The sequence below is a fragment of the Dromaius novaehollandiae genome, chromosome 5, assembly GCF_036370855.1.
Source record: "Dromaius novaehollandiae isolate bDroNov1 chromosome 5, bDroNov1.hap1, whole genome shotgun sequence".
Classification (NCBI taxonomy): domain Eukaryota; kingdom Metazoa; phylum Chordata; class Aves; order Casuariiformes; family Dromaiidae; genus Dromaius; species Dromaius novaehollandiae.
In genome coordinates, this window is record NC_088102.1 from 60112860 (window position 1) to 60127817 (window position 14958).

The window sequence follows — 14958 nt, forward strand, 5'->3', positions numbered from 1 at the left end:
ACCGGGACCCTCCTGGCCCTAGCAACTGCAATCACGCCTTTAAAAGCAGGCCTGTAACCTGAAACTGGGAACTCTTACAGGACTCTGCGGGGGGAAGAGATGTGCTCATGGGCTCCGTTGATCAGAGACCCTCCAACCTCGGTATTGGCCTCCTCCTCTCCCAGTGCTAATGAGCTCATGGTTCACAAAGCACTGGCGAGTTCTTGACACACACAAACACACACACACACACACACACACAAAGATGCTACAGCATGGGCTACTTTGTTTATTTTAATTTAGATTACATTGGTTTCCCGATAAATAACAAAATCCAAAAAACCTCACTCCTGCACTACAGCCTCCCCATCTCCTTCAGCCTGGGTATCTGCATGCCCGTCCATAGCAGAGACGAATCTCCTGCTTCAGAGCTATTGTTGTCTGCCTCAAAGGTTCATCTCCCTTTTAATGCTCATCTCCCTGACTATGGTTTTGCATAGTACTTAAGCAAACAAATTCCCTGTTTTGTGCTCAAGCTATGCATGTATTTAATTATTTTACTGAACCAGACATCACACAAACAATAAATGGTGCCTCATGCTCAGTCAGCACGAAGTTTCAAAATAGTCAATACTTAAAAATTTGTATCATTTCTTACTACATTCAGTCTTAAAGAGCTGGTGCAACTTACAATAAATGACACATACTATATGAAATATGTAGCTATGACTTGGAGAGCTTTTTTTGCCCGGTCAATGTCATGGTAGGTTATATTTTCTGAGCAATAAACTACATTCCGGTCATTTGCATTTGCTCATGCTATAACTCAGCAATTGCTCAGCAGCTTAAAAAGAAAGGATAAAAAAAGATCAAAGAATACAGGCTTCCTTTTTATATGTTCACTGTTTATAATAAATCATTACGCAGTGAATGGAAGTAATCCCAAACAACTTCTGGGCATATACCAAAAGAATCAGATGACAATACTTTGATTGCTTTGCAGGCTTTGGCACATTGTCTTCCAATCAGGCGCTCTCAGTAACCAGCTCTCACTACCTGGCATCATCGGTCTACCAAGTAAGAATGAACACCACAACAGTACAATATACTCCACACAATACTCTGTACCACATAAAAGCAGAGTTTGCCTAAGTGAACGAAGCAAACGAGACGTTGCCTTCCAAAATCCTACATAAAGGGCTTTAATTACCATATTTACAAAGAAGTGAGAAACAAAGCAATGTAATTGCTTAGCAAAATGCCAAGAAAGAGGATTGCGCCCTTTATTGCATAAACACCTAAATTCATTCATTAGTCTGGAGCACAGGAAATCTCAGTTCCTCTAGGGCGCCACTGACCCTGACAGGGAAATGGAAAATTTCTCCCAGCCCGGCACCACTGCCAGGCGGCTACGGCCACGCTCCCTTCAGGCTCCCGTTTCCCGTCCCTCACAAGCTACGTGCAGGTGAAGATCCCTCTTGCAGCCACACAAAGAACCAGCCAGGCAGCATGGATAGTCCAGCAAGGACACATTTTCCCTCCGCTTAGTTCTGGACGGCGTGCGAGGCCTAAGCGCTCTCCTGCTGCCGTACCTGGGTAAGGCTCAAGACCTCTTTCTGCAGGGGAAAGAACCATAAAACTGATGTCAAGGCCAAAGTCTAGCTCAAGCGGTTGCTTTCCGACAAGCTCCATTTCCCAGCTAGTTTCAGGCAGTTATGGCCTTTGCAAGCCTCAGTCCTGAACCAAGTGGGGCGTTTAACGCTAAGCTCTCACGACAAGGCGCAAAGCCTCGTACGCAGAAGTGATCTTGATATTCGTGCTCCTCCAACTTGTAAAACACTGCTAGCATTTCTCCTTTCTAATGAACCCTGGAGTGTAAGACCAAAGGGGACCATCAAGTAAATCACTTCATGTCTTCACGTAGCGCCAAGAAATACACCTTTTGCTATAGCAGAAGGTAAACTTCATGCCAGAGGGCTGGATGACTTTGCAATGTAAAGCTCTCCTCACTACTAAAAGTCTATTTCTGTGAATAACTCAGGGAAAACAACAACGTTGTGGTCATAAAAAAAGTTTTTCTTCTAAAGAAGTCACCACAAAAAAAAGCAATGTTTATTTTGCCTACTTAGTTTCTCACTGCTTGGTTAGCTGGGAAACATGTCCCTTTGGTTTGTGTATATGTGGGTGGCAGGGAAAAGCTGTTTCCTAACAAGGACGTATGAGGTTACTGGGCAACTGACTCCACAGGATTTGAAAATGTGTTTATGGATGGAAAATATTCAAGACATAAGTCAGTCTATGAAAAATCTGGACATTCTGGAGTAGTTTTTCAGGAGACCAAAAAAGATCTTTATACCAAAACTTAGAGGATAACATAAAAGCAAATTTAAAAATCAATATATTAAAATAGTGAGAGCTGCAGTGCATACACATACTCCCACTTTTTTCTTAGGACACTGAAGTTAAAAACAAGTGGGAAATCTGTACTTTTGCAAGTGTTTGCATTGGCAAATACTGCATAAGGAAGCAATAAAGTTAAGTATGAAGGAGGTCTGTTTAAAAAAAAAAAAAAGGACTTAAGAATTATTATGGTTGCTATATAGTTTCAGGCTAGCTCAGGAAACTCAAATGTTAAACAGTTTTGGATTAAGCTGTTTTTCAGAGAACACAGAAGTTAACAATTTTGGTGGCCAAGTACATGCCGCTGTCTGACCTGTGTTGGCTGAACGGCAGCAGCTGGATTGGCGCAGTCTCCAGAGAGACATCGCTGACTTTGAGCCAGATTCTACAGACACTCCCCACTTAAAATGAACTTAAAATGAGGGCAGGCTTCACTGTGAAAGCAAAGCTCCTCCTCAGGGTCTCTCTTCAGAAGAGGACCGAGCTAGTGAATAGGCAGAAGATAAAATAGTTTATTACCGAATAATCTTATTAGGGTAACTGTTAAACTAAGTCATAGGAAACTTGTGAAGTTATCACCCATTCAGAAATATATAGACAACACTCTGTGTCCTATGCCAGGCAGCATTAACTCAGATCTCCCCATCTCCTCCAGGCTCTGCAGTCTCAATAGCGGCAAGGGCAGGCATGGAGGTGGTTTTTCTGGGGACATGAACAGCACATACCAACACATTTTCATTAATAAGTGAGAGACAGAAAAATATATGGGCATGCCTGAATGAATCACCATCTCAGAGCCAGATCTAGAGCAGTGCTAGTGTCTCTGCCCAGTGGCTGTCACTGCTGCAGGGTTTATACATCCTTCAGGGTCTGGAGGGCTCCCTGTCAAAACTAGTTATCAATACCCAGAGTCCTGACAGCATCCACAAACTGTCAAAATCGCCACTTTATTAAGCCTTCCAGAGTTCCAGTAATTATTTCAAAGGATATATAATATTATGGCCATAGATTCAGCTCAGGGAATATAAAACTATACTACTACTTTTCTTAAAGACAGCAATAACCATGCTTAGAAAAATTCCTCTTTCCCACATCATCTTGAAAAATCTATAAAACACAATGTCTAGCATTGTGCAAAACCTCCTCAAAACACCTGCTGGAAGAATTCCAAAAAGCAAAGTTAAAAGAAAATACAGGTACTGGAGCCAAGCTCTGGAATGCTTCAAGTTGAAAACCACAACTTACAAACAGACTAAATGAAACATCTGCCCTTACACTTATTTACATTAAAGAGGACTGACATGGACAATGCATAAAACTACTCCCCAGGGACACTCAAATTCTCACTGCGATTAGGAATTTTTCATTTACAAAGAATTCTTAATTGGGACTATTATTAATGTTTCACAGATTAGACAGCCACAATGTTTCAGGTTTAGTATTACAAACATCACAGTGATCGTGAGTGGGTACAAGTGTTGGCTTTGCTTACTGTGGAATCTTACTTTATTTTTTAATAATCTCACAAATCTCTTTCTACGGGTCTTTTACGATTCAGATATATAAAATACTTCCTTTTGAGCCCAAAAGTTTCTTTTTGTCTTTTAAAAAGAGAAAGATTTATAGGGCAACCCTTCCCTCGCAACTTACCTTTGGTACTCGTTTTCTTGGTAAGGTTAAATTGATGTAATTGTTGAAGATTAAGTTTGATGATTTTGCTGAACAAAGGTCATTATTTTCTCCATTTTGCTTGTCCCCAGCATCTGTTCAGAAAAGACTGCTTAGCATATACATTTATATTTTTGGGTTTTTTTTAATAATTTCTCAGAGCCAGGGCTTTTTCAGTCAAACGCTCACAGCAATTATATGAGAGAAACCTGGACAAATAAAAACGAATTTGTACAAATTAGGCGTAATTTTCTTTTCTTTTCTTTTGTTTTTTTTAAGAAAGGAAGAGAAATGCCCAGGAATGAGGATACAGTAGAGATCATGTCATTCTTACAGGAAAGTGACTCTGGTGACCTGATACATGAACTTGATGCCAAGCAGTAGTTATCTAACTGCTCCTGTTCCCCAAAACCACCCAGGACCTGCAAACCCCTGGTCTCAAATCACGTTTCCCCCCGCTCCCCGTTGCCTTCTCTAAGTGGGAGATGACTCCTGCGGAGCGAAACGGGCATGCACGCGCTGCCGGTGGGTTCGGGAGCTGCGCGGGAAGGTGGCCCCGCTCCCGGTTCTGCAAAAGCCAGAGGTGCCCGGGCTCGGCTTACCCATGGCCCGCAGTGGCGCGCCTCTGAACAGCTCGTAAAACTTGGAGAGGTACATGACCATGCTGAGCTTGTCGGGCTCGGCGGCAGAGCCCACCTCCTCCCCCGTGGTGACCGGGGGGATCCCAAACTCCCGCTCGGCCACGTCGAACGCCAGCTGGTTGTTTCGGACAACGTCCTCTTCGTTCAGGGAGTCGAAGTCGCTGCGGGGACAAGGCGCTGGCATCAGTAGGGGTTTGCTCTCAAAATCAAAGGCACGAAGAGTACACTTAGGCTAGCGTTTTAGGAAACAAGCACGTCACACATGCGCGCATGTGCACTATATTCTCTTTAAAGTGTAACGTACTTTAAGTGAGGAGCTCCTGTCTATGACATGGCTGGATTTAGCAGCACACTAAACACGTGTATCACACATCTGGAACCACATTATCCAATTCATTTTCTATGAGATTTATTCTAAGACTTCACTCCCTTGAACAACTCCAAGAGTCACGATGAAAATAAACACGTAAACAAATAACTAAACTCCGGACAGGGCAGTTCCCTTCTCCTCAAAAGGAACATGAGCTTATGAACCCTCGAAGGAGTTATTCCCCCACCACTACCACTCATTTAAGTCCCAGGCTCCAATCAGTAGCAGTTTCCATAAATCCCAAGAGCCCATTTCAGAAGGGGCAGCGCTGCTGCCGTCCCAGCCTACGCTCAGCCCTGCTGGCAGCGGCCCCCTGGCCCACACGGGGGACCAGCAAGGCTTCCACTGGCCTCATCCTTCACCTGTCCCGTTTAATACATAAAGCCAACAAATCCGAAAACAGTGTTAGGAAAACTGCAGGCGGTCTGTTAAGTCGAGAAAATAAATCTATCTTAACTTTCTCAAAAGAGCTGTGCTCAAGAGAAACGCTTTCCACACACAGCAGGGATTGCTTTGCTTTCTACTCGCTCTCTTCTTACGGCCACAAAACCATCCATAATTCCCATTTTTTAAAAACTAACTCGAGGCAAAAAATATCTTATTCTTTCCATGTGAGCTCTTCCTCAGGCAGCGCTGCACAAGCAAGTGTCTTGGGTATCAGTCCTGTGTTTTTCCAACCTATTGTACCCCATAAAAAAAAGCTCAAATACTCCTTTCATTTACCCACCACAAAGGGAGGCTGACAGCAATTCCTCCGTGGCTCCTAGGTCTGGGGGTGACTAACCCGTGCAGGAAGGCAAGTGACTGCATCCACTGCAGTTTGGAGACTCAGAGGGCAGTAGAGCCTCTCCACCACGGATTTCACCCAACAGGCCCCGCAACCCATCAGCGTAAAAGGGCACTGCACAGTCCTGCACAAACCACGTGCAAAGCTGCCATCTCCCACGGCACCGTCCTGGCCTCAGAGTCCACCTACGCTACGGTCGCAGCCACAATGACAGCACAAGGAGGATGGATCGTTTTAGACTCATCCAGGTATTTCTGTAACTCCCAACAGTCCCATTATGGCTGTGGTTTAAAGCAGACCCTGAAAACCTGTCTCCAGGGACATGGGAATACAACTCATGTTCGCCAAGCACTGCAACTTTCTTTTTAAACAGCCGTGTGACTCCCACTAACACAAACAGAAGTGATAAGGTTCAAAGCCCTCCCAGCTCTTTGAAAGCATATACATTACATTTTAAATGCCATGCATTTGCCATTACAGCTGGGAAAAAAAAAAAAAACAGAAACAAAAAACAACCATCCCCCCTCCAGACAGTGTGCACCCCCTTGCAAAAACAAAACCAAAGAAAAAAACCCACCCCACAATGAAAGGGGACACTGGACTATCAGCGTTGCTTTGGCTGGTCTTATGCCATACTTCTGTATAGAGCTGAACGCATCCTACACTTGCAAAGTCTGCACCCGCCACTTACACGAGGTCGGGCCTGAAGCGATGGATAATAGCACACAGCGCAAGGCCGCTTTTCCACGAGGTAGTCAGGTCTGTGACATTAACGTTACGGTACCCTTCCGTCTGTTTCTGACACCAGGTCAAAAGCTTGTTAGGTCGAATATCTGACTCTGCAGTTATGGTAGAGAGCAAACATTTCAGTTGGGTTTTGTGCGCTCGGAAATCTCCAAATATTAAGTCACACCAAACATGAGATGTCACGTACCGTGTCTTGAGAGATTCACTGATCTTCTAATGGAGCTTACTCTTTCAAGAGGACATTGCTGTAACTCATTAGTAACATATAAGTGTCTCACCTACAAGGAAAAGCAATTTGTACCATAATATTAATTTGAATTGCAGAAAAAAAAAATATTTCTAGGTTAACTTTATCAACAGTTGAATCTAAACCAATGAGCCAACGAGTCTCCTGAAGATTTTGTTCATGCACTATTTCTACTTGTGGTCATGTTTCTCCCGCACGAAAAAAAAATAAATAAAAAAATTAAAAAAAAAGAGGAATGTCATTTCATAAGTAAGCCTGTTAAGTACTGACCTGGTGAGGCCGAACACAGCTTGAGTTCAAGTTTGGGTATCTCGTTCCCGGGTCTATGGTATACTGGTCAAAGTTCTTGTTAATGTTTTCAGGGGTAGTCTGGGGCAAGAGTCGATAAATGCTCTCTCTTACAGAGGAAAAAAAAAAAAAAGAGGCAAAAGATATTGATTACAAAATATTGATTATGTGTAAAGCTTATTTATTTTATTTTTTGCAACTACCTGCAGCTTTATTTTGATTCTGCCAGGACAAGTATTATGCACTAAACGCATAATGCATCTGCCCCGTTTTTTATCCCCACTCAGCTGGGGTAGGATGCCAGACAGAAAATGGATAACAAAAAGACAGACTTTTAGAAGTGGTGCCCACATTTTTCTGAGGCAGGAAGTGAGCAAGAAGAAAAAAAAGGAAAAAAGAGAAAAAAAGAGATTACATCATGCAAAGTCATCTGGTTTTGCTTTAACCTCCACCCAAGGAGTAACTCCTTTACCACATAACAGCACTAAATCCCATCATTCTGCAGTTCCCATAACCACTACGGCCTTTTTTATTATGCTGTTCGATTTTCCACTTGGGGCTGCGCTGCGTTTGAGTCATCCCACGAGCTCCTGTCTGAAGGCTCCTCAGAGCACTGTATTTAGCAATGCTCCTACTCACATTACTGCAACCGCGACTACTCCGACCGTGCACCGGCCCCTAAAACGGCCCGGCCAGCCGCTGCGGAGCGGGGCAGCCGCCGTCGAGCCAAAGTCAGCAGCGTCGGCCACCAAACCACTGCCGCGCCAGAGCCGCCGGGGTTGTTAACAACAGGGCTGCGGTCTCCTCAGAGACACATTGCACAGAGAAACCTATGATTCGGCATTACAGCGATTCTTCTTTGTCGCACATTTATCAGTGCAAACAGGAGGGCGCCAGGGCTTTTAAGCTCAAATACGGAGTTAAAATCACAGATATCAACCATGAAAACTATTGTCTTAGAATATTTGCACTCGTTTCAGCGAAAATCGGGGTTTTTTTTTAACAAACAAATAGGTGCTGAGATGGTTGGAGGACTAGTCTTGAGACACAAGGTATCTTTGCGTTTTTTCCCCTCGAGGCTCACACCTCACGCTAGTCATTACTGATTTAAACCCATGCTGTGCACATTGCTGGATCTCTGTGTCAAAGCACAAGAGCTTAGACAGCAACGGCCTGCAGGTCACCGTTTTCGGGAAATCGTTCAGCAGCCTGCAGGCATGGCTAACTCCGATCCACCACTGTTGCAGGGAAGTAGATTATTTCTGCTGTTGGCACTGCATCTTACACCATCTTCTACCAACAGAAGTCTGAAAACATTCTAAAAACGATGGGGAAAACCCAAGCAGCACTCACCGTTCAGCAAGGACTTCTAGCGGGGGTTTTCCTTGAGCCCAGCTCCTCACCATCCACGCGGCGTCAAAAGCAGCAAGGAAGCCTCTTGCACAGCCAGTGCCCATGGGCCAGAAGGGCTGTAGGAAGTATTTACATTTTAATTACTTGTTATTTCTTCAGGACTTATTACAAAAGTGATTTGCAAGGTGAATTTGGAGTCGAGGGTTTCAGGCTGTCTTAGAAAAGTAGCTCAGAGAAAGTTAAAATGCAACACTGCCAACTCTTGTAACATTTAAAGTGTTTTCTCCTCCAAGCTTTAGGTAATGAAAAAAAACTGTGTTTTTTTTTTTTTTTTAAACTTCTACATTTAAAAAAATTTTTCTAGGTCTCAAAAGGTGAAGGCTGAAAAAAATTACTCAGAATACTCAGAAATTAGTCAAGTTCAAAAAAAAAGTGTGTGTGGGGGGGAGATGCCTTTCTTCTCATGTCTTAATTTTGATTTGGACCAATCTTTTCAAACACTTCAGGCTGTCAACATGAGTAAAAAAATACATATTAGCTGTAACACACACTTTCCACAAAGGGAACATATTAAGGCAAAAAGACTGGAGTAAAAATTTGGACCAAGTTTTTCTCTTCAATTGAAGTCAGAAGAGTTATGCCAGGCACCCAGGCTGAGGACACACTGCTCAGTTTTCAGACAGAAATACAACCTGCATAAAGCAAAACAGAATCTCAGCCAACAACTGCCAGCCAAGCATTAGTCACCAACATGAACTATGGTATAAAAGAATAGAGAAGAAAAAATCTATTCTAATAAAGGTGCCATTGTTTCAGGACATGTAAAAGAAGACAAAGTTTGGCTTTGGAGGGTAGATAGAATAGCTGGATTTAATTAAAAAAAAAAAAAAAAAAAAAGCGAGAGAGGGAGAGACTGGAAGACTTTCCCGGATATACCTCAAGCAAGCTATCTCCAACAAGCGCCACCAGGAGCTGGTGTCTGTGCCTCTCTCTCACTAGTGCAGCATTTTCAGATGCATACATGGAAGTAAAATCAAACATTGCTACATCTGGTTGCCCATAGTGATTAATTGCAAAATCCAAGGAAGGCAGCTGGTAATTCGTTGCAAAGTCAGCAGCTTCTCTGGCATAGGACAGCAAATTGCTCTGGTTCACGTTTTCCCCACAGAGCAGCAACTCAGTATCAACGCAGTCCTGCAAGGAGAGAAACATGCAGAGTGAGACAGTCCTGTCACTGGATCAGAGCGTGGCAGCAGCATCACAGCAGCGAGGCAATTGCATATCCGATGGCACGAAGAACCAAGGGACATTTGTTGTCTCCTCAGGAAAGCTGTTAACACGTAAACATAGCTTATTGTACCACCCCACACTGGAATGCTCTACCTCGATGTTAAATTAACAGCTTTATTTGCCACAGAAGACCATAACACCTTGGCAACATGTTATTTTCATAACTTGACTTCCCTCCCATCAAGGGATATTATCATTATCGCTGCAGCGCACCTTGCTTCTGAAACCACGCGGGAGCAGAAATACGGGCACGCACCAATGACAACGCACTGGTCTCAGCCCGAAGGTTTGACTTAACGTCTCAGGATCAAAACATGCAAACTTGGATCGCGGAAGTTTTTCTGCCCTTCTACTTTGGGTTGCTCTTCTCAGCCACCACGGTGAAGGACCTTTCTTTACGGGTCACCCAACTTAAAGCCAAAGATTATTAATACGGCAGTTTCTATTTACAGCTTAATCATGGATGATCGCAGGGATGATGCCACAAGAACCGCTATTAGCCCAGTTGCCTTTAGACAGATTGTCCTTTGTGCCGAGACCCAAGCGGGTCAGGGAACGGCCCCGTGGTCAGCGAGGGTCTGCCGCGCGTCGCCGGCTCTGCCCCGGGGCGCCCTTCGAGAGGGCTCGGCATCGGGGCAGCGCGCTAAGCCGAGGAGCTTTCCGATGGCTCACCACAAGCACTTCCTTCAGGAAGTTGTACTCAGCTATTTTGGCACTTTCGAGAAAAAGACTGACCTCTTCTGGAGCTCCAGGAAGAGAAATTTAAACAGTGCCAGAACACTTTCTAGAAATGAAAGAAAACAAAACTCACATCTTAAAGATGAAAAAGAAATGAATGTCTTTTAAAGGGCCTCAGAAATTCTTGAGTAGTTTTAAAAGTTTAGGCCATCATGTTTACGGCCTTCTTCTATCATGTTTCACTCACTTGAGAGAATTCAGAGTTTTAGCCCAGGGTAGATTTTAACGCTTCCCGTTTTATCAGGCAAATAAGGACCTAGATGTGCTAGGTCAACCTTTAAATAAACGAGGTTTTATTTTGTGGTGTGATGACAACACCACGCAATTCCAAAGCGAGCCAAGATCCCCTTTTAGCCAATTTCAGAACTGACAAATTTAGGAAGTATCATTCTCAGTTCCCTTCAGGAACTTTGTGCTAACTGGAGGTGTTGGAGGGGAGTCAGAGTAAGATCTAAGTGATCTGAGCTTTAATGAAGTGACCCTGTACCTTCTGTAACATGGAACTACATTTATGCAGATGTTTACACTTACTGTGTGCCAAGTAAATAAAATAAGTCTTTGCCCAGCATTTTTACCTACATTAATAATCACTCCTTTGTCCAAAAGACTCTGCTTTTTTGCTGTCATCACAAAATAATGAGTGCTATCTTTGTAGTAAACAATATTCTCCAGGTCAATTCCTGAAAAGAAGATAATACATTTGTTATGAAGTACAGAGCATTTTTGGTGTCATTTACTAACAATATCCAATTAGATCCCCCACAAAAGTTGTCTCTGCATAATTTAAAGTTATTTAGCATCCTACTAAGGCAGGGTCAATTAACTACAGCCCTAACAATCTTCCTAGAGGTAGAAAAGGGGAGCTAGTGGAAAAGGTTTTTTTCCGGTTGATACAGCTCTAGCATTGGGTCTAACCAGGAATTCTGGTATTGACTGTAATAAAATATCTACTGTAAACGAAGAATGGAATTGCTTGTACTGACAGTGGATGCAACTATTCTGAAACCCCTTTTCATACAGATTTAATTCACAGTTTATGTTTTAATATCTATGGCAGATTCCTGTCCATTTCTTTTCAGTTTATCAGACCCACACATCAAAAAGCAAGAATAAACTCCTCCCAGAAGGACAAAGCCTCTTTTGTACAGTTTAAGCCTTCCAGCTTGTGAACAGATACAAACAAAACAAACCATGTCACAAGGGAAATCTCTGGGCACTGAAAATGTCCTTCTAAAGTTGTTTTAGTGTTTAAATTTTTTTCAAATGTAAAAATGTCTGATATATCCAACAAGCTATGATGTGGTAATGTCCAGTCTAAGAAACCTTCGACTGTACCACAGACATCTCCCTCTGCAAGATTCTGAAATCAGCAGCATTTTATCACTTGCTTTTTTTAATACAATTTATTTAAGTTGAGGTTAATAGAAAGGGGGGAGTGGCCTGGCAGATAAAGAGTTGGTCTCTTTGATTTGGTCATGGAAAGAGCGAAGATCCACCTACCCGTCTCCTCTTTTAGGTCCTGGAAGAACTTCTGATTGAAGATAAAAGCAACACCACTGATTTCTTCTACCTTAGCTTCTGCAGTTGTATTTCTGTTTATAAAATTGGCAGTGATAGCTATAGCCAGCTTTCCCCGAAACTCCTTCCTCCTAAAACCTGGTAAGCAAAGAAAAGAAAGAATTAAAAACACGGGAAACTTTTCATGCCCAGCTATGAGGAAGAGTCTGCTCAAGGCAATGTGGTCTCTTTCCCTAGTCCAGGTCTGCCCTTCGCCAACACATGATCACAGATTCCTTCTTTCCTCCAAAAGTCCCCCGAATGCAAAGAGGCTTTGTGGTCTCCCTCCCAGCTGCAAAGTGGAGCTGTGCTGTACTCAAGATGAAGTCTCACTTACAAAAAGGATACCTGGAGGGTAACCACCTGAACGGGAGAAGAAGTTAAGGACAAACGACAACTGAAGGAAAAAGATGGGAAATAGTGCAGATGAAATCTAATGGAGGGACTCATTTTTAACACACTACTTAGCAAACGGCATTTTTGGTACATGGGTGATAAAAGGTTCCTGAAAAAACAGGCAAGAGATCAACATCAAAAGCAGCAGTGAAAAACCTGAAAAATAAAAACTTGCACAACAGTGCTAGATGCACACGCTACTGACTAACAATGTTTCTCTAAGATTTTGAGGCTCTGAAAAAGTGTTCTGCAGGTTAACTGTTATACTTCCAATGTGAGACTGGCACAGGTCAGCATGCTAAATTACTTGCTCTCTCATGCCGTCCTAGCTTCCTTCCCTCCTGCCCCCACCAAAACAGAGTGCTGAACCACAGTCTGTCGATCACACATTTAAGTTCTTCCTGTCTTTGTATTCCCCTTATACTTAAGTAAAATTGAAGTAAGACAGAGGGTCCTCTGAGTATTTTTAACCAATTGCAGATGAGTTTTCAGAGAATACACGGATTTCTACAAATCAATCAACTATGAATTTTTCTCTCTGTTTCTTGAAACGTTCTAGCTCGTGAGGCAAGTTTCAGCCTCATTATTTCATCAGGATAAATTTAACATGAAAATACCAGCTTCTGTATGCAAATAGTCCTCAGTCCACCAAATATCCTCTTAGACCCTGGTATTATTGATAACTATCTCAATAGAGTCTGCAACCAAGGTATCAGTAATTTTGTTTTAATTGATGCCTGGCTACTTCAGCAGTCTGACAACAGCAAGGAGCATTTTCTAATGAGAGCATTATAAGGAATTAATACTAAGTATATTGTATTCAGCAGACAGCAGAAAAAGCAGACACAAACAATACGGCTAATAAAAAGGGAAATGGGGTATTTAGTGAACTGAAAATAACACAGATATAATTAAAGCTACAAGTGGAATACATAATTAAGTGGTAGGTTTGTTCCTGCGACACAGGAGCGGCTTAGCCAGTGCTGCACTCGCCGAAAGGCTCGGGCTGCCAGACTTCTCCACAACGGTTCCCATCAACGAAGCAGGATTATTTCCCCTTATTATCTTTTAGAATTGTTACCAAAATAACTGCTTCTGAAATTGATCACCGCTGTTCAAGAGCGACACCTCTGATGCCTCGGCAAGTACCCAGCAGTCACCTTTTGCTCATTAGTTCAGACATACGGCCCAAACTCGTGGCACAGCAGCAGGGAACGGGCAGTTCCTGACATGCCTCTTGCCGACCACCTTCAAGTTAAATCCTTGTGTTATCACTTAACCTTGAAACAAGCCTAATGGTACCATGACACGTTTTGGAGGCAGTGCAGATAGATACAGTGCTGAGAATCAGTAATTACATTAAGAATCTTTATTTTGAGCTACAACTTCACAACAAAAGCAGAAGACATCACATAAAAAATAGTTTTCACCTAGACTTCTGTGGAGTGGAAGGTAGCCTTTTGCTTTTTTTGTTCTCCTTTGGCTTTCAGGCCTTCCAAAACGCCCTCAAGACCATTTTTAAGGCTAAAAGTACACATTCACCTACCTTCTAGTGTGTTCCTGCGGCCATCTGCACCGATAATAACATCGAATTCAAACTCTGACAGAGGGTGATCCACTGGGAGAAATTCGGCCCTCCAACCTATCTCTAAAAACACAAGGAAGAGTATTTATTCTTCAGGAATACAATGAAGCAGTGCATTCAGGCTTTGAAGAAAGAGCATGAGTGTAAACGGTCGATTTTTCATTCAAACCGAGCTGAATTCTGCCTCAGATTGATGGAGGCTGGAGTCAAAGCTACGCGCAGACCGCATTAGCGGGGCGTTAAGCTTATAAGCTGACAACAAAGAAGGGAAGCCTTCATCTGGATCGCCTAATGCACTACATTTCCGCTAAGACCCATATCACAAGAATATACTTAAGCACTTCATTCTTACAGAAATAGCCCCAGAATGACCCTAAAAAGACAGTGCGTGCGTTTACAGCAAGGAAAGGTTGGGTTTTATAAGAGGAAAAATAGCATTCCATTGTCAATACTTGTAAAGTCCATCCTCTAAATAAAAATTAAAAAGAAGTATACCCATAAGGCTAAATTTAGTTTTTGCCTTAACACAAAACAGAAAATCTGGAAGTGTCTGTATTGCCCATATTTATAAGCTATATTTGTGCTTCAACTACTTATGGTAATATACTTATTCTACCATTACTACATGAACACTTAACAAGAAATAACATACTATTTTAATTAAAGTAAAAATTCAAAATATTCTATTACTACTATTCCCCAAATACTAATCCTGAAAAAACAGAAATGAAATCTTTATCTATTTTATATAGGAATCTTGCATAAAGTGGCTGATAAGACTTCATGTGGCAGTGGGAGTTTTATCAAGTAGAAAAGCAAAATGAGGCATACAACACTTAAAATCTATCCTCAATATTTATATTATCAGTAAAAAATTGTTTTTGCAAGAAGATACCGAGAAGGCACACCAGA

General features: G+C 42.4%; 1 protein-coding gene across 3 annotated transcripts in view; it reads right to left on the reverse strand.

Annotated features, from left to right (window-relative positions):
• Positions 1 to 14958, reverse strand: part of MICAL2 (microtubule associated monooxygenase, calponin and LIM domain containing 2) — a 121229-nt gene that overhangs the window by 66555 nt on the left and 39716 nt on the right. For all 3 annotated transcript variants that reach the window (XM_064512983.1, XM_064512984.1, XM_064512985.1), the window contains exons 6-15: positions 14008 to 14109; positions 12009 to 12164; positions 11088 to 11188; positions 9417 to 9674; positions 8481 to 8596; positions 7110 to 7236; positions 6780 to 6870; positions 6537 to 6684; positions 4650 to 4849; positions 4030 to 4142 (exon numbers count right to left, since the gene is read on the reverse strand). In XM_064512983.1, the coding sequence (XP_064369053.1) occupies positions 4030 to 4142; positions 4650 to 4849; positions 6537 to 6684; positions 6780 to 6870; positions 7110 to 7236; positions 8481 to 8596; positions 9417 to 9674; positions 11088 to 11188; positions 12009 to 12164; positions 14008 to 14109 (1412 nt within the window). The remainder of the gene's footprint in view (positions 1 to 4029; positions 4143 to 4649; positions 4850 to 6536; positions 6685 to 6779; positions 6871 to 7109; positions 7237 to 8480; positions 8597 to 9416; positions 9675 to 11087; positions 11189 to 12008; positions 12165 to 14007; positions 14110 to 14958) is intronic.